At 41.1% G+C, this 18638-nt stretch overlaps 1 protein-coding gene across 11 annotated transcripts in view; it reads left to right on the top strand.

Moving 5' to 3' along the window:
* MBD1 (methyl-CpG binding domain protein 1) overlaps window positions 1-17666 on the top strand; it is a 50293-nt gene extending 32627 nt beyond the window's left edge. For 3 of the 11 annotated variants that reach the window (XM_046024192.1, XM_046024191.1, XM_046024196.1), the window contains 5 exons: window positions 1026-1329; window positions 4431-4649; window positions 11582-11798; window positions 14001-14103; window positions 17289-17662. In XM_046024192.1, coding sequence (XP_045880148.1) covers window positions 1026-1329; window positions 4431-4649; window positions 11582-11798; window positions 14001-14103; window positions 17289-17517 — 1072 coding nt within the window. In that variant the 3' untranslated portion in view covers window positions 17518-17662. Of the gene's footprint in view, window positions 1-1025; window positions 1330-4430; window positions 4650-11581; window positions 11799-14000; window positions 14104-17288 lie in introns of all 11 variants that reach the window. The other 8 variants (XM_046024197.1, XM_046024194.1, XM_046024200.1 and 5 more) reach the window with 6 other exon arrangements.
* Window positions 17667-18638: the final 972 nt, after the last annotated feature.

The following is an 18638-nucleotide window of genomic DNA, read 5'->3' as shown; positions in this document are numbered from 1 at the left end:
CTAAAATTCTTTGAAGTTCTTTATTGAGCCAATTCTCAAATTTCAGCTTCTTGGTGCTGAACTTGATGAAACTAGGAAGACTTGGTGTTTTATAAGTATTACTTTGAATCAGAGGTTCTCAAACTTGACTATATGCCAGAAGTTTCTGAGGCGCTCTGAAAAAATATAGGTGCTTAGATTCTGCCCCCAGATATTCTGATTTAACTAGTCTGGACTGGGAGTAGCAGAAGGAAGAAGTGGAGAGTGGGATTTTATAGATACCCCTAAGTAATTCTAAAGTGTGGACAGTATTGAATATCATAGCCCTTAAACTAAAAACAGGCTCAAGGAAGAACTTCTGAGAAATTTGAATTACTGAGACTGAAAGGAAGGATGGGGCTTAAACACTTACAGAGAGAGCATTTCTTCTGGAATGGTGACATTAGCCTAGATATGAAAAGGTAGCATTTGGGCTATTTTCCCAGCTCTGGCAGAAACCTCTTCAGTGACATGAGTCCCACCAAGAATCCAGGGGCACTGGGGGCAGCTTTACCGTGATATGCCAACCCGTAGCTTTGTTCTTGGCTTTCAGGGCCTCTTCCTACCAAAGCCTTAATCTACATGTAATATTGCAGGGACCCATGCCTCTTCTGTTTCCTCTGCGATCATAATAATAGTTACCATGTATTTCGCTTCTATTATCTACCAGATATTTTCATCCATTTTCTCTGATCCTTACCAGAACCTTGAAAGAGAATTGTTTTACAGATAAAGAAACAGGCTCAGATAGGTCGAGTTTTTGATCCACGGTCACACAGAAATATCAGACTACGGTTTCAAAGTCTGCTCGGCCAGACTTTGGTGCCTGTGTTTTGTCTGTGCCCTCATGCCAGTCTCTCTGCTGCCCCTCACATGTCTTCTCTGCTCTGGTGGCCTACCTCGAGGTCTTTCACTTTTCATACTTCAGTGTCTGTGCAGATGTGTGCTTAAATAGAGCAGTGTCTCATGAGAGGCTGGGTTTTGCCTCTTAAAAATTCTCCTTTCAGAGAACGGTGTGAGGAGCTCCGTGCTGAATTGTTTTGCATCCATGAGAAGAAGGTGAGCGAGGAGCGGAAAGCACAGATAGCTTTCAATGAAGAGCTGAAAAGGCAAAAACGCGTGGAAGAGCAGATGTTCTCAAAGCTCTGGGAGGAAGACCGATTAACCAAGGAAAAGCGAGAAGCCAAAGAGGCGAGGAGGCAGAAAGAGCTGGTGGAGAACACACGCCTGGGGCTTAATGCCCAGATCACGAGCATCAAAGCGCAGAGGCAGGCCGAGCAGCAGCTGAAGGAGGAGGAGGCACGCTTTGTGGTGGGCCTTTTGTGATGCTTGTTGTGTGACGATCTACTCGATGGGCATAGCACGCAGTTTGTAGACCCGCTACCATGCCCTTCGCCTCATGGCCTGGATAGTTCCCCGGGCAATGACCATGGTCATAGCCTTGGATTCTGAGGCCCAGTCAACAGTGCCATCCCAGTGCACAGGGCAAGTTACTTCACTACTGTGACTTGGTCTCTTTCTCTAAAAAATGAGGCAGAAGGCACTTGTCTTTGTTGTGAGGATGAAATGTGATAATCATGGGCAGTACCATGAAGGGCTGGTGGCAGTTTGGCAACATCCCCCCATTCTTTGATACGGATAAATGACAGTTTCCAAATCTTATGTAAAGTGCTATACAACGGCTACAGTGGCCCCTTTGCCCCAGTCACCAAAATCAATCATTTTGTTCCAACAAGGTCATTGCCCCTACTATAGAGAAATTAGAACTGTCACTGGAAATGTATGAAAGCACTAAAAAAAGAAGCAATTCTATATGTATATAAAGCTTCCAGCAACTAGTACTTCAATGTCAACCAAATTTAGGAAAAATGTGTATTTTCCTGGGAAGTCCCAAGTATTGAAATTTAGAACCATAAGAAATGCTAAAGGTAAGAATTTAGAACCATAAGAAATGCTAAAGGTAAGATAAAGGTAAGATACTTCAGAGCCCTAAACATCTTCCTGGGTTTGAGACTGTTTTCTTTTGGAGAGTTTGAAGATGTCTAAATATTTTAGCTTCTCTAAGAAAATTGAAATGATGGCCCCCAAATTACTTCTGTTGTAAGATACCTAGTGAGTCATTTTTACTCACAATACTTCTGACACCAAATGTGTGGGTTTTTTCCTCACACCAAAGAATTCTCTAATTCTCCATGGACCCTACCCTCCGTGGCCTACAATTTGATTGGATTCTGACACTAGCTACCAGCGATAGCATTAGACTCCTCAGGTTTAAGGGCTCAGTCCAGAAGACTGCTTGGACTCCAGAGGCCAGTCACAAGTGGTTAGGTCCTCAGGGTACCCACATCTCTGTCCAACGTGGCTACAAAATCAGAGTTTCTCTTAGCTCCCCTTAAGTTTGATAATTCACTAAAATAGCTCAGACACCTCCAGAAAGTGCTTTACTTGCTATATACTGGTGTATTGTAAAAGGTAAATTCAGAAACAGGCAAATGGAAGAGATGCATAGGACAAGGTATGGTGGGCAGCACACAGAGCTTGCACACCCTCTCTGGGCATACTGTGTTCCCAAAACCTCCATGTGTTCACCAACCCTATTATTTGGTATTTTAATGGAGGTTTTCTTATATAGGCATGATTAATTGAATCATTTACCATTGATGATTGGACTCAGTTTCTGGCCCCTCTCTTCTCTGGAGGTAGAGGAGTATCTAGAACTGAAAGTTTCAACCGTCTAATCATATGGTTTGGCCTTTTTGGTTACCAGCCCCACCCTGAAGTTATGTAGGGGCTCCCACCACCAGTCATTACATGAGGGTACAAAAGACAGTCTTACTGGGACGCCAGAGTGGCTCAGGCATGTCATTTCCCCCTTAAATACATGTCAAGTACATGTCTCAATGACACGATTAAGGACATTTTCTTATACATGCCAATATCAGCCTAAAAAAATAAACTGTGATTCCTTTTTATTATCTAAAATCAATATCAAATTTCCATCATTGTCTGAACTATTAGATATTTAAATCAGAATCAAACATGTTCTAATAGTCTCTCTAGAAAGGGAGACTCTATCATATTCAAAGTAAGGCACAATTGAGGTTGAAAGGGATGCCATAAATTCATTACATCAGCACAACAGGTGCACAGTCAGAACTACCCCAGAGAAACCAAGACACGATGAACTGCTTTTAGGTCTCTTTATCTTGAACACTTCTGTCCTGTCCTATCCTATCTTCCCCATGTCTCATAATGGGGATTTGGCTGATTGCTTCATCCTGGTGTAGTCAGGCTTACTTTATTTTTTTTTAAGATTTTATTTATTTATTTGACAGACAGAGATCACAAGTAGGCAGAGAGACAGGGGGAAGCAGGCTGAGCAGAGAGCCCGATGCAGGGCTCGATCCCAGGACCCTGGGATCATGACCTGAGCCAAAGGCAGAGGCTTTAACCCACTGAGCCACGCAGGCACCCCTAGTCAGGCTTACTTTAAAAAAAAATATGGCCTGCTATTATACTGACTTTCATTTTTGATAGCCATTGCTTTTCCTTAGATGTAGCAGAGGATTTTCACATTTTCTTTTGACCCTCACAATTCAGGATTTACTATTCATGACATTAATAGGAAAGAAAGTCTAGCACGTAACTGTTCTCACAAACCAGTGATCATGGTGACTGTGGCTGTTGTGAATTTCAGTTAAATCACACTGGGAATTGTATACCATCCTCACTATCGCCATGTCATCTCTTGTCCCAGCTGGGCAAGTACTTTTCCCTCCAGGACTGCTCAGCTGCCTCTGGCACAAGGACTAATGCTGCAGTTTATACTGTACCCAGATTTTCTAGCATACCCACAATGCCTTACAATATTGGTGCCCTAGTTAAAACTGCTTGATTGGCCAGGCAGTTAAGCCACCTCAGAGGATCAGAAAGATAAGAAAATGAAAGGAATGGGGGAATACTTTTAAAAAACAAAATGCATACAATTTAATTTTGTATATGTAGCTGATGGCACATTTTCCAGTTTGGGGCTCCTATAGCTCCTTAATAATATGGCCATATCTGGATGTTGTAGGTGTACATAGAGGAGTAAAGTCTAGAAGGCCAATACACTGAAATGTTGAGTGTGGTAGTGGGTGGTGGGTACTAGGATTAAAAGTGATTTCTCTCTATACTTTTCTGTATTTTGAACTCCACAACCATTTATTATTTCATAATCATGCACAGCACAAAGTTCTATTGCTGACTCAGCAACGAAAAGTCAAGTTTTCCATCTTACAGTCCCTCTAAATTCAGGTGTGTGTATCTCCAAGAAACACTTGATTCTCAGTCTCTTAAGTGAAATGCATTACCTTTTGTTTTGTTTTGTCCAACTGTACTGATGCGTAATCTTCATTATTATTTTGCCTTAGGAAAATGACAAAGCACAGGTGAAACTCGAGAATGAACAGGATAAGCTAAAGAAACAGAAGGCAAAACAGGAAATTAGGGCTGCTTTGCAGAAAGCCCTCCGAGAGAAGATAGAACATATTCAGCAGGAATATAGAGAAGAACAGGATTTGGACATGAAGCTTGTACAAAGGGCCCTTCAAGACTTACAGGAAGATGCTGATAAAAAGAAGCAAAAAAGAGTAAGATGTTTATTCAGAATGTGCTACTACTATGTGCTGAATAAGATAGCTCGCTCAGCTTTCGGTCTTACAGGAGCCAGCCACGTGTGAACCATACTATGCTACTCTTAAGTGTGGTCCATGAACCAGCAATGTCAGCATCATCTGGGAGGATGTTAGAAATAGAAATTCATAGCCTCCAGAATCAGAGTCTCCAAATCAAAATCTTGGCAGGAGCAAGAACTCTGTTTCAACAAGCTCCCCCAGGGGATTCTGATGCCCATTGAATTTGGAGCCTTCCTATAAGGTGGAGTTAGCATTGTGATAGCAGGATGGGAGAGAAGGAAGTGGGTGACTAAGTATGCCATGGAGCTGGCAAAAATGTCACTGAAGAAGTGGTATTCAAGTTGGACCTTGAAAGATATGTAAAATTTTGTCAGGCAGAGAGTAGAGAAAAGCGTTGGGTATGTATTCTGTTGTCTGTTCGTTTGAAATTTGTATTGAAATCTTGAGGTCATTGTGCCTTTCCCGTAGGTACTATTTTTTTTTTTTTTGTTTCTTTTTAAAAATAAACTTTATTTTTTAGAGCAGTTCTCGGTTCAGAGCAAAATTAAGTGAAAGATACAGAGATTTCCCAGGTAGCCCCTGCCCCTACATCCCCTACATAGGACGTAGCCTCCTGTGCTACCAATATCCCCCAACCAGAGTGGATATTTGTCACCACTGATGAAGCCACATCGACACATCCTTATCACCCAGAGTCCATAGTTTACATGAAGGTTTACTCTTGGTGTTGTACATTCTATGGGTTTGAACGAATGTAAGATGACATGTAGCCACCATGAAAGTATCATACAGTAATTTCACTATCCTAAAATCCTCTGTGCTCCCCTGGTTCATTCCTCTCCCCTGACTCCAAACCCATAGAAACCACATAGAAACTACATATCTTCTTACTGTCTCCACAGTTTCACCTTTTCTAGGATGTCATCAAGTTGGAATCATACAGTATGATGCCTTTTTAAATTCACTTATTTCACCAAGTACTGTGCATTTAAGTTTCCTCCATACCTTTTCCTGACTCTACAGCTCATTTCCTTTTCACTCTTAATAATATTCCATTGTGTGGATGGAGCACAGACTATCCAGTCACTTACTGAAGGATATCGTGGGTTGCTTCCGCTTTTAGTGATTATGACTAAAGCTATTATACACATTTGTGTGCAGGCTTTTGTGTGGCTGTATGTTTTCAGATCATTTGGGTGAATGCCAAGGAGTGTATTTTCTGGGTCATATGGTAAGAATATGTTTAGTTTTCTAAGAAACTGCCAAATTGTCTTCCAAAGTGGCTGTAGCATTTTGCATTTCCACAGTCAGGGTCAACTGTACATACTAGAGGCCTGGCTCAGGGTGGAACTCCAGGTATGGGCTCTATTGCTAGTTGAGCAGATCTCAGTGAGCTCTGTGGGGTTGCCCAGGGTGCACCTTGGAAAGGAATGCATGGTGCCCATGACTGAGTTTAGAATCACTGACTTGGGCATCTGTGTCTAATAGAGCCAGGAATGTCTGGTGATTGCCTTTGTCCCAGTGGCTACCAGAGTCGTAAATGGACAATTGTGCAGATGGGACGAGCTCTGAGGAACTGCCGAATCCCTAGGGTCGTTTTCTGGAAGATTGTCAAGCCTGCCGTCAGGGATGTTGTTTGGGAGAGAGGGAGCCTTGGGATCTCTGAAGGCCTCTGAGACATTAACATTGGGCTCTGTAGTGAGGTAATCACTTGTTTTAAAGAGAGGAGCTTACTTCATATTGTCTCAATATAAGATCGCTAGGCACCCCAACTGGTGGAGCTGCTAGTACAAGGCCCCCTGCTATTTAAAAGGTCACAGACATTGCTTCCTGACAGATTTGGCATGGGAGCTCCAGGACCAGGAGACAGGAAGGTTGCTCTACATGGTGGGTTGCAGGCTTGGCACCTGAAAGCTAGCCTTGGGCTTGTGGGCTGCCTTGGTATTATAAAATCTGGGAGTCTAGTCAAGTGTCTCTTTCATGGGGTGCCATCAAGCTTACTCCTTCCAGTGCCTGCTGAATAGTATGGGAGGTCCCCACAAAGTGGAGGCACATGGCCCTGCTAATTTGGGAGGCAGTTTGTCTGTAGGAAGAATTATCTAGATTTATGGACAATTGGGGCCTCTTCAAGACTGGAGATAAAATCTGGGTCCTCTGGGCTGCTATGTTCAGAGATGTGCTAGACCCATTGGACCACACCAGTGTTACAGAGGACTCAGGCCTCATCTAGTGTTCTGCTGGCTTTGAGCCTTTGTGGTAATAACTACAATAGAAGAGTGAGGTCAGCTCCAAGCCATAAAAATCCAGTCAAGTGGAGGAAGAGATTCTCCCTCTGTCTTCAGAGCTGGTGCCTTTGGGTCTGGACTCTCCCTAGTCATTGGAATCCTTGATTGTGGTGTTTCCGTTTTCCCACATGGAAGGCTACAGGGGTCCTGGAGTTGGGATTTCCCTCCTCTCAGGTCAGTTAGGCTCAGAAAAAAACCGCAGCAGGTTAGGCTCTGGTTAAATATTTGCTCCTGAGAGCAAACCTAAGAACAGCATGTTCTGGTGGTGTATATCAAAATGATTCCATTTCTTCTGCTGCAGGAAGCATGAAAGGCTTTTTCTCTGATATTCACTGTGAGAATTTGGTAGAGCTTCAGGAGGTAAAACTCACAAAAGTGTGGTCTTCCCCACCTTTCATGACTGGGTCCCCTTAGAGTTTTTAACTCTTAGAAATGTCTGCACTGAGCCCCTAGCAATGCATCAGTTGCATTCCTAGGTTTTCCTATCCCAGCACTGGTTCCCATAGAAGTTTCTGCTCATGGGTTTCCACTATGGTAATTTGTCATTGTCTGTATTTACCTGTCTGTCTCTCCAATCTGGGGGCAGTGGTTTGCCCTGTGACCTCACTTCTCTTATGGAACCAAGATTGTTGATTTCTTTTTAAGATTGATTTTTTTTTATTTCTGAGAGAGAGAGAAAGAGAGAGAGAACATGCTGAGCACTGAGCCTAACACAAAGCTTGGTTTCATGACCCTGAGATCACGATCTGAATTGAAACCAAGACGCCTAACAGCCTGCACCACCCAGGCGCCCCAAGATTGTTGATTTATTAAGTTAAAATTAAAAGCTGATTTATTAAGCGTTTTGCTTATTGTTAGAATGCCAGAGTGGCACTTCTAAGCTCCTTATATACCAGATTGGAAACCAGGAATCTTTTACTATTTTTTTAATTAAGTTTTTTATTTTGGGATAATTATAGATAATTATAGATTCACATGCAGTTGAAAGAAATAATACAAAGAGATGCCATGGACCTTTTATTCAGTTTTTCTCTATGATGTCTTGAATAACTATAGTATAATATCACAGCCAGGATATTGACATTGAACTGTCAAGATACAGAACATTCCCATCACAAGGATTCTGAAGAATCCTTCTTTGGCCACATCCACTTCCCTCTTGTCTTCATCCCCTTCTTAATCCTTGGCAACTGCCTACCTGTTCTCCATTCCATAATTTTGTCATTTCAAGAGTGTTCTATAAATGGAATCATATAGTATGTAAACTTTTGGGATTGACATTTTCATTCAGTGTCACTCTCTGGAGATTTATCCAGGTTATTGGATGTATCAGTAGTGTTTATTTTTATTGTCAAGTAGTGTTCATGGTAAGACTGCACCATGGTCTGTTTTTACCATTTACATGTGTACAGGTTTTTGTGTGAACACAAATTTTTGTTTCTGTGGGGAAAAGGCCTTGAAGGTTAGTTGTGATTGCATGTTTGGTTTTAGTTTGTTTGTTTTGTTTTTAAAGAAAACTGCCAAGCTATTTTTCACAGTAGCTTTACCATGTGATCAGTAATGGTACATTCCTACCAACAACGAATGGATGATTGAGTTTCTCCACATCCTCACCAACATTTGGTGGTGGCACTCTTCTTTACTTTAGCTCTTCTGATAGATGTATAGTGATATTTCATTGTTTTTTTTATTTTACATTTCCATAATAACTAATGATGTTGATCAGTTTTTCATGTGCTTGTTTGCTATATGTATATCCTCTTCAGTGAAATGTTTTCTCATATTTCTTTCCTGTTTTCTAATTGGATTCTTTTCTTTCTTTTTTTCTTTCTTTTTTTTTATTACTGGGTTTTTTGTTCTCCATCAGATAATTTTATCTTATTTTTTAACAGCTTCATTAAGGTATAATTCATACAATTTTCCCATTTCAAATATATATTCAGTGGCTTTTTGGTATATTCACATAAGTGTGCAACCATCACCACAGTCAATTTTAGAACTTTTTATTATCTCACTCTTCCCTCTTCCCCACGCCTTGCCCCCATTCCTTTTTTTTCAGATTTTATTTATTTATTTGAGAGAGAGAGGGAGGGTTGGAGAATGCACACAAGTGGGGGATAGGACAGAGAGAGAAGAAGAAGCAGATTCCCCGCTGAGCAGGGAGCCCAACTTGGGGCCTGGATCTTAGGACCCTGGAATTGTGACCTGAGTTTAATTGAGCCACCCAGGTGCCCCTCCTTACCCCCATTCCTAAGCAACTACTAATGTATTTTCTGTCTCTATAGATTTGCTATTGTGGACTTTATTGTGAATAGAATTATATATTTTGTGACCTTTTGACTGGTATCTTTCACTTGGCATAATGTTTCAAGGCTTATCCATGTTGTAACATGTATGAATAGTTCATTCTTTAATATGGCTGAATAATTCTTCACTGTACCGATGCACCATGTTTCATTGTCAGCCTATGGATATTTGATTTGTTTGCATTATTTTGGTTATTATAAATAATGCTACTCTGAATATTCTCATATAAATATTTGTTTGGACATAGGTTTTTGCTTCTCTTGGGCATATACCTAGGAGTAGAATTAATGAGTCCTAAGGTAACCCTAAGTTTTTGAGTACTTGCCAAATTGTTTTCCAAAGTGGTTTCACCATTTTATGTTCTCACTAGCAATGTCGCAGGTTTTGATTTCTCCACATGCTTGTTAGCACTTGTTATTGTTTGTCTCTTTTATTTTAACCGTCCTAGTGTGTCTGAAGTGATCTGTTATTGTGGTTTTGATTTGCATTCCCTAATGACTAATGATGTTGAGCTTCTTTTTCTGTGCCTATCAACCATCTGTATATCTTCTTTGGAGAAATCTATTTGAACATATTTGAAATTTCAAGAAATCTATTCCAATCATTTCCCCAATTTTTAATTGGATTATTTGACTTTATTACTGAGTTGTAATAGTTCTTTATATGTTCTAGATACAAGTCCCTTACCCATAAACTCTGTGTAAATATTTTTTTTTCATCCTGTGGGTTGTCTTTTCACTTTATTAATGGTATCCCTTGAAGTACAAAAGTTTTAATTTTGGTAAAGTCCGATGTATCTACATTTTGTTTTGTTGCTTGTGCTTTTAGTGTTATATCTAAACATCAGTTCCTACCCCAAGGTCAAGAAGATGGTGGTCCTATGTTTTCTTCTTAAAATTTTATAGGTTTAGTTCTCCCATTTAGGCCTTTGATCCATTTTGAGTTAATTTTTGTGTATGTTGTGAGGTAGAGGTCCAACTGCATTCTTTTGCACGTAGATACCCAGTTGTCCCAGCACCATTGTTGAAGAGACGGTATAGGATTGTCTTGGTACACTTGTCAGAATCAGTTGATGGTGAATGTGAGGGCTTATCTCTGGACTCTTGATTCTTTTCCATTGATCTGTGTGTCCGTCCTTACGCCAGTAGCACATATATATATGCCTTGATCACTGTAGCTCTGCAGTAAATTTGAAATCAGGAAATGTGAATCTTCCAACTTCGTTCTTTTTCAGATTGTTTTGGCTTTTCTGGCTCTCTTGCATTTCCATATGAATCTGGAATCAGCTTGTCGGTTTATGCATAGAAACCATTTTGGATTTTGATAGGGATTGTTTTGAATCTGTAGACCAAATGTAGACAGTTTCCATTTTACCAGTATTGTCTTCTGATCCATGAATACAGGATGTCTTTCCACTTATTTTTTCAATTTCTTAGTTTTCAGAGTATAAGTTTTGCACTTCTTTTGTTAAATTTACCCCACAGATGAGACTATGGATGCAAGTTATTCTGAGGGTACAGTTCAGACCTTGTCAGTCCTCCCCCAGATTTATGATATTCTCAAAAGCAGTCAGAACAGAGATTGGATGGAACGGCACAAGTATAATACCATGAACAACAGAGACGCCAACTAAAAATGCCAGCATTGCAAAGCCCAGTTCCCAGTCTTAGCTGCACATTAAAATCACTTGGCGAACTTAAACACTGTTCGTTAGATTGGACTCTCAGGGTGAGATTCAGCCCTTGGTGCTTTTTAAAGCTCCCAGGTGATTCCAGAGTATAGCTAAGGCTGAGAATGTCTGTTATCAGAGGATCAAGTGACCATCTTGTAGTCAGAAGCAGTGCTGTCATAGTAGTAATGACTTACTTTATCAGGTTACAATTTCATAACCTACCTAAATGGAAATAAATGAAGATAAAGCTGTATAATTGAAAATTATCCAGGAACTGCTTTGAAAAACAGTTTGGGAAAGTGTTTGAAATAACTTATTCAAAAATGTATAATAAAGCACAGGTACAAAGAATAGCACAATAAACACCCATATGCCCTTCACTTAGCTTCCACAACCAGCAGCTAACGGCCTTTCTGTATTTCGTGTGTGCCCCACCCATTCCCTACCACCGCTCTTGAATATTTTGAACTAAACACGAGAGAGAATATTTCATCCATAAATGTCTCATTATGTAGTTCTAAAAAATTGGGATTGTAGCTCTAAAAGATTGTTTTAAAACTTATCCTCCATACCATTACCACACCTACAATTTTAACAACATGAGGTAATTCTTCTGTTTGTAGGAAGAGATGGCAAGAGAACAGGAGATGTACCTTCAGTATGTGGCGCAGCGGCGTGAGGAGGAGAGAGCTCAGGAGAAAGAACTGGACAGAATATTAGAGGCAGAGAAGGAAAGGAAGTTGGCCGAGAAGGACAAGGAGCTGAGACTTGAAAAGGAGGCAAGGAGACAACTTGTGAATGAGGTCATGTGTACAAGAAAACTTCAAGTTCAGGAAAAATGTAAGGACGTGAATTATAATAATATTATAGTTGCGCCTTAATTCAACTTAAGTAGTAACCAAAATATTTATTAAGTAGGTATTATGTGTAAAATGATATGAGGGATGTAAAAAGGATTAAGGCAAGACCCCTGCTTTGCAGAACTTATCTAATTTAGTCGTTGGAGTATAAACTTACGAAGAGTTTTATATCCTAGTAGATTCTGAGGAATCATGTGCGTTGAATGGTCTGTACACCTTAGTGACTATAAAAGGGAAGTGAGAAGATAGGGCACAACGCACACCTCCCTCCTCCCTTTTATCTGTCCGTCTTTTCTTTCTGCAGGTGTTTCCATACCTCCATACCTTTACTCGGGTAGTTTTCTCTGCCTATGATGCTTTTGATCCTGAGAAATCCTGCAGATCCTTCAAGGCCAGCTCAGATGTCTCATTCCTCAAATATGTCCCCTCATTCTTAATAAATCCTCTTTCTAGGACTCTCACTGTGGCTTGCTTACATCCCTGTCTTAGCACACCTTTGTATGCCCTCAGCTCCAAATGAAAGGTCATGAAAGGTGAGAGGGTGAACTGCCACCTTCAGATTTCCACTGTTCCATGTCCAGCCCAGTGGACCAGAAAGGCAGCAGACAGACACATTTACTATTCAGGTACTATTAGACTTCACACTAGTTGTCTTGGCAAGAGAAAGATCATGTATTCTCTACTCCAGGAATTAAAACAGCCGTTGAAAATTGGTAAGCCTGTATTGGGTGGAGTTGTAAGAAAATGAGAAAAAAAAAAGCCTATAAACTAAAAGATTTCTGTTTATCCCCGATAAATATTTTAAAATATAGGGGCGCCTGGGTGGCTCAGTGGGTTAAGCCGCTGCCTTCAGCTCAGGTCATGATCTCAGGGTCCTGGGATCGAGTCCCGCATCGGGCTCTCTGCTCAGCAGGGAGCCTGCTTCCTCCTCTCTCTCTGCCTGCCTCTCTGCCTACTTGTGATCTCTGTCTGTCAAATAAATAAATAAAATCTTTAAAAAATATATTTTAAAATATATTGAGACAACATGGAAAATTTAAGTATTTAGGGCCATTTTTAAACAAAGGAACAAAATCAACCATAATTCTACCACCCAGGAATAGCTACTATTCACAGCTTCGTGTATTTCCTTCTAGTATTTTTACCATGTATGTAGCAAATTAGGATTTCTGTTGAATGTATTGTTTTACAGCCTGCCTTTGCCACTTACCATAAACATTTTTCTAGGTCACTTTTTTTTTCAATTATAAAATTTGTAATGCTGCCTAGAAATCTGTTATAAAAATGGACCATGATTTATTTCATCTAAACACAACTAATGGACCTTCAGATTGTCTTTAATCTTTTTACTACTATTTTAGAATTGCAGGTTACTATCTCTGTACATAGTTCTTCTTGGCTTATATATGATTATTTAAGAAAAGTTCCTATAAATGGATTTGGGGGCCAAAGTTGTACATTTCAGTTGTGTTTTTGCTGGCTGTATTTATTCTTGTGTGAACTCTGGTTTCTTTGTTATTTTTTCACCCTTACTGGATGCTTATGTTTTTAAATTTTAATTTATTAATGCCTTATATATTATAAACTTAGACCTTTTCTAATTATTTTGTCATAAACTCTTTTCAACATAAATGGCAACAGAAATGGTTGTTCTCGAGATGAGAAAGGTAAGAACTGTTCTAATAGTGATAATCTGGTTTGAAAAAGGCTGATCGTTGATTTTCAGTGAAAAATCATTGAGCGTAGGGGCGCCTGGGTGGCTCAGTGGATTGAGCCGCTGCCTTCGGCTCGGGTCATGATCTCGGGGTCCTGGGATCGAGCCCCGCATCGGGCTCTCTGCTCGGCGGGGAGCCTGCTTCCTCCTCTCTCTCTGCCTGCCTCTCTGCCTACTTGTGATCTCTCTCTGTCAAATAAATAAATAAATAAAATCTTTAAAAAAAAAAAAAAAAAAAAAAAAAAAAAATCATTGAGCGTAAAATCTGTGTAGATCACACACATTCAAACCTAAATCCCCTTCTTCTGTTGATGGAGAGGACTACTTTACCCTATCGACCTAAGATACAGTCCAGTGATTATAGGCTCTGCCTCTCTAAAGACAGGATGACCCTGATGCCCAAAGGGATGCCAGCAAGCCTTGTCTGAAGAAAGTCATTTACCAAAAATTAATTTTGTTTTTCTTAAGTACAACGAAAGGCAAAAGAACAGGAAGAACGTGCTATGGAACAGGAACGCATAAATGAAGGTCTGAAAGAGCTTAACCGTGAAGAGAAGGAGAATTTTGCAAGGTATGATTTTGTTTCCTTTATTATTGTTTACTGCCTAAAAGGGGGGAAGATTTTTAATGTAGGCAGAGGACAATGTGCCATCACTCATGCATTACTGACATTTTTTACATCAGTATTACATTTGTCCTAAAAGTTCCAGTCACTTTACAAAATTCCATATAAAAATAAACACCAAACATCTTGGTAAAATTAACATTTTATTGTTATTGTGTACATCGTGGTTATAGACATTAGGTATTAAAATGAATGAATACCTTAAAAAATAAAGTAAGTTAAAACGATTTTTTAAAAATAGGCTATGGGGCACCTGGGAGGCTCAGCAGGTTAAAGCCTCTGGCTTCGGCCCAGGTCGTGATCCCAGGGTCCTGGGATCGAGCCCCACATCGGGCTCTCTGCTCAGCGAGGAGCCTGCTTCCCTCTCTTTCTCTGCCTGCCTCTCTGCCTACTTGTGATCTCTGTCTGTCAAATAAATAAATAAATAAAATCTTTAAAAAAAAAAAAGGCTCCAACATTAAATCCTAATGAAATAACAAGAAGACTATTCTTTTACATGAAATGAACCCTGAAACTCAGTGTGGCTTGATTAGTTGGAGTAGCAGAAATGGCTTCTGAGAATGGGAGTCCATACAAAAGGTCCTCAGGAGAATTTTTGTAGCCTTGCTGGAAAACTGAAATGTCCTAGGTGCTTTGGGAAATAGCACTGCCTTCCTCTGATAAGGTCCCTCTGAGAGCCACCACCAGGCTCTGGTAGAGGAAATAGGCAGATCCCTCTTCACAGCATTTCTTGGACCATAGCACCCCTTTCTCACCAATGACCGAGATACCCAATTCAGATGACCAGTGTGGTGGAGGAAGGTGACTTGGTTCCTCTAATTGTTGCTCCCCTTTCCTGTCCTTTGGCCCTGTCCCATGACACACATACTTGTTACACAGACATAAGTTCTTTTCATTCTGGAGAAGAGTCGGGTTTACGTACCTGAGCCTAGTGTGAGCCTAGTGTTTGGGGGACTAACAGTAATTTCTGGCCTACCCTACTGATTTCCTGCTATTGCCTCTGCTCTGGAGGTCTTTCCTCCTCATTTTTGAAGTTTATTGTTGGAGATGTGAGGGGGACCTGATAAATAGCAATAGGCTTCCCTGCCCAACTTCTGAATCAACTGAGAGAAGGAAAAGAGTATGCGTGGAAGGTATCAGAGCTACCTATCGGTGCATAACAGAATGCCCCACGATCTGTGCCTTCAAGTGAGTTATGATTATCTCTGACGGTTCTCTGGTTGACAGGGCTCCCTTGGGTGATTCTTCCTTGAGGTCCCTCATGTGGTTCAGGTCAGATGTTAGCCAGGGCTACATTCATCTGAGGGCTCAACCATCCTGGACACCTAAGATACTTACTCATATAGCTGGCAGCGTGTGCTGACTTGTAGATGGGGACTCATCTGGTATTGCCCCCCAGAACAATTTCATGTGGCCTTTCCATGTGCTGGGGCTTCTCACAGTGTGGTGGCTGGTTCTGACAGGGAGAGTTCCAATAGACAGGATGGGGAAGCTGCCAGGTCGGTGAAGGGCTGACCCTAGGACTGGCGTAGCATCACTTGTCATAATCTGTTGGTCATGAAAATTGTCACTGGGGCTATCCAGATTCAAGGGATGGAGACAGAAGCTCCACCTCTTGATGAGGGGAATAGAGGTCCACATTGCAGGAAAGCGCATGGGAGGGAGATGCTGCTGGGACCATCTTTAGAAAATGGACTCTGCCACAGAGGTGTGTGCATGCTTTCTTTTCTGATAAAAGCTGATATTTTAAAAATGCGGCTTATAGATTATAAAATGGCATGACCATGATTATAAAATGGAGAACAGTATGAAGTTTCCTCAAAAAATTAAATAGGGGTGCCTGGGTGGCTCAATTGGTTGGGCATCTGCCTTCAGCTCGGGTCATGATCCCAAGATGTGGGATAGAGCCCCACTTTGGGGCTCCCTGCTCAGTGGGGAGTCTGCTTCTCCCTCTCCCTCTGCCTCTCCTGCTTGCACTCTCCCTGTCTCTCTCTCAAACGAATAAATAAAATCTTAAAAAAGAAATTAAAACTAGAACTACCATGTCATCCGACAATCCGACTTCTGGGTGTATATTCAAAATCATCGAAAGCAAGATGTTGAAGGGATATTGATACAGCCATGTTCATAGCAGCACTGTTCGCAATAACCAGGAGGTGGAAATAACCCAGGTGTCCACTAACACATGAATAGATAAACCAAATAGGTTATATACGTACAACGGAATATTCGTTAGCCTTAAAATGGAGGAAAGTCCTGTCAGATGCCTCCTCATGCATGAACCTTGAGGGCATTACGCTAAGTGAAATAAGCCAGTCACAAAAAGACAAGTACTGTATGATTTCACTTATACAAGATCCCTAGAGTAGTCAAATTCATAGACACAACAAATAGAATGGTGCTCGCCAGAGGCTGGGGGGAAGGAGAAAAGGGAGCTCTTGTTTAATGGGTGTAGTGTTTCAAGTTTGCAAGATGAACACGTCCCGGAAGAACTGATGTACGACCACGTGAATGTACTGAACGCTACTGAACTAGACACTTAAAAATCGTTCAGTGGTCAATTTTACGTTGTGTGTTTTTTTACCACAGTAAAAACAAAACAAAACGAAACAACACACTTTAAAATTTAAAATGTGGTTTATATGTTTAACATGTGGCTTACATGTGGAGGAAATCGTCTAGTTCATACTGAACAGAATGAGGCACACTCACCCCGCCAGGCCCCAGCAATGCCAGCCTGCTCCGGTTCTCTCCCACAGGCGCGGGGCCCTTTGACAGAAGAGTGGAAAACCTGCAGACTAGTCTGTTCCTGGTTTGACCAGTAGAGAAGTCATTTCTCAGAGAAGAGTAGAGAGGGGCTGGAGAGAGGCCAAGGACTCACTCCAGATAGCAGGAAATGTTGTGAGGGGGCCAGAAGTATTCCCTCCCTAAAATCAATATTTGTTCTGTTTATCTTAATTATTGTGTAAATCAACACATTATTGAATTTTCTGTCTATTTTTTCCTGTATCACCCTGATTTTAATGGGAATTTTAATTTGACTTCAAAAGTTACATTTTAATTATGATGCCCTAAATGAATCCAAATGCTTGCTTTTACAATTTTGTACCTTGACATTTCTAATACCGCAGGCGCTCCAGTTTGGCCCAAGAGTACAGAAAGCAACTTCAGATGCAAATGTCCTACCAGCAGCAGGCCCGGGAAGCGCAGAAGGAGGAGGAACGCCGAGAGTTTGAAGCAGGGGTAGCAGCAAACAAGATCTGCCAAGACAAGATCCGGGAGATCCTGTCCTTCCATCAAGTGCTGCCCCGAAACATTCATCCCATGCGGAGGGCATGCCCTGATAAGCTCCCACCGTAGTTTCAGAGACATTAATATATTTTTTCACAGTCCGTTCATGTCTTTAACTACAGTATACTGGTCTGTTCTTTTCAACTCATGGATAAACTTCCTTTATTTCTCTGAGTTTGCATAATTCTACATAATGTTATTTCTTCAAATTAAACTTTGTGCCTTTTTTTAGCCTTCATAGACTTACATATGTGAGTGATTTATTTCATATCATACAGTTGTTTTCCTGACTTACCTCCACACCTCCCTTTCTTGGTCATTTATTAGTAGCCACAGTTTCTCCACCCCCCCCTACTCAAATGCTCATTTTCTTTAGCCTTTGTCTCATATACATAATTGCCTTGTCTCATATACATAAATCACCCTATCAACAGGGCAGAGCTGGGCCTAATAGCCACTTTCATTAGCCCACTTATTTAACTATTATGTAAATATTTTCCTTGCAGGTGACTTTGGCAAGAACAGAGCAAACCCCTTGCTTTTGTGGAGCTTATGTCCTGGGAGAGGAAACCAGACAACGTATTAAGTATTATAAAGCAGGAAATGGCAAGAGTACTTGAAGATCATTTGGAGCAGCTGATACTCAAATGAACCAGCAATATGGTTATCTGGGCAGAGACATCCCAGCCAGAGGAAAAAGCCAGTGCAAGGGGCCTGGGGCACAAATCTGTTTAGTGTGTTTGAGGCATAGCATTTGTGCAGAGTGGAGTGAGTGAGGAACAAAGCGGTAAAAGGTTAATGAGAAAGGCCATGAGGGCTGAATGATGTAAGGCCTTGGAGCCATAGTGAAGACTAGCTTTTCCCCGGCTATGAAAAGCTGTTACAGAATTTTGAGCAGAAGAGTGACATTAGATGTAAGAGGGTTGCTGGCTGCAGACAAAGGCTAAGAACAGATTTTGGGGAGACTAAAACAGACTTAGTTAAGGAATGACCATTGTAGCCCAGGTGAGAGGTGAGGATGGCATGGTAGCCAGCCTCCATGACAGTCCCTATGATCCTCTCTCCTGTATCTGTATCTCCGCCCTTGTGCAATCCCCTTCCACCCACAACCACGGCTGCCCTGTGTGATCAGTAAGATGCTTATACGCCCTTGCAGACAAAGTGTTCTAGTGTCTTCTAGAGAGCCTCCT

The sequence above is a fragment of the Meles meles genome, chromosome 12 (genome assembly GCF_922984935.1).
Source record: "Meles meles chromosome 12, mMelMel3.1 paternal haplotype, whole genome shotgun sequence".
In the NCBI taxonomy this organism is placed as follows: domain Eukaryota; kingdom Metazoa; phylum Chordata; class Mammalia; order Carnivora; family Mustelidae; genus Meles; species Meles meles.
This window is presented reverse-complemented; position numbering and strand designations above follow the sequence as displayed.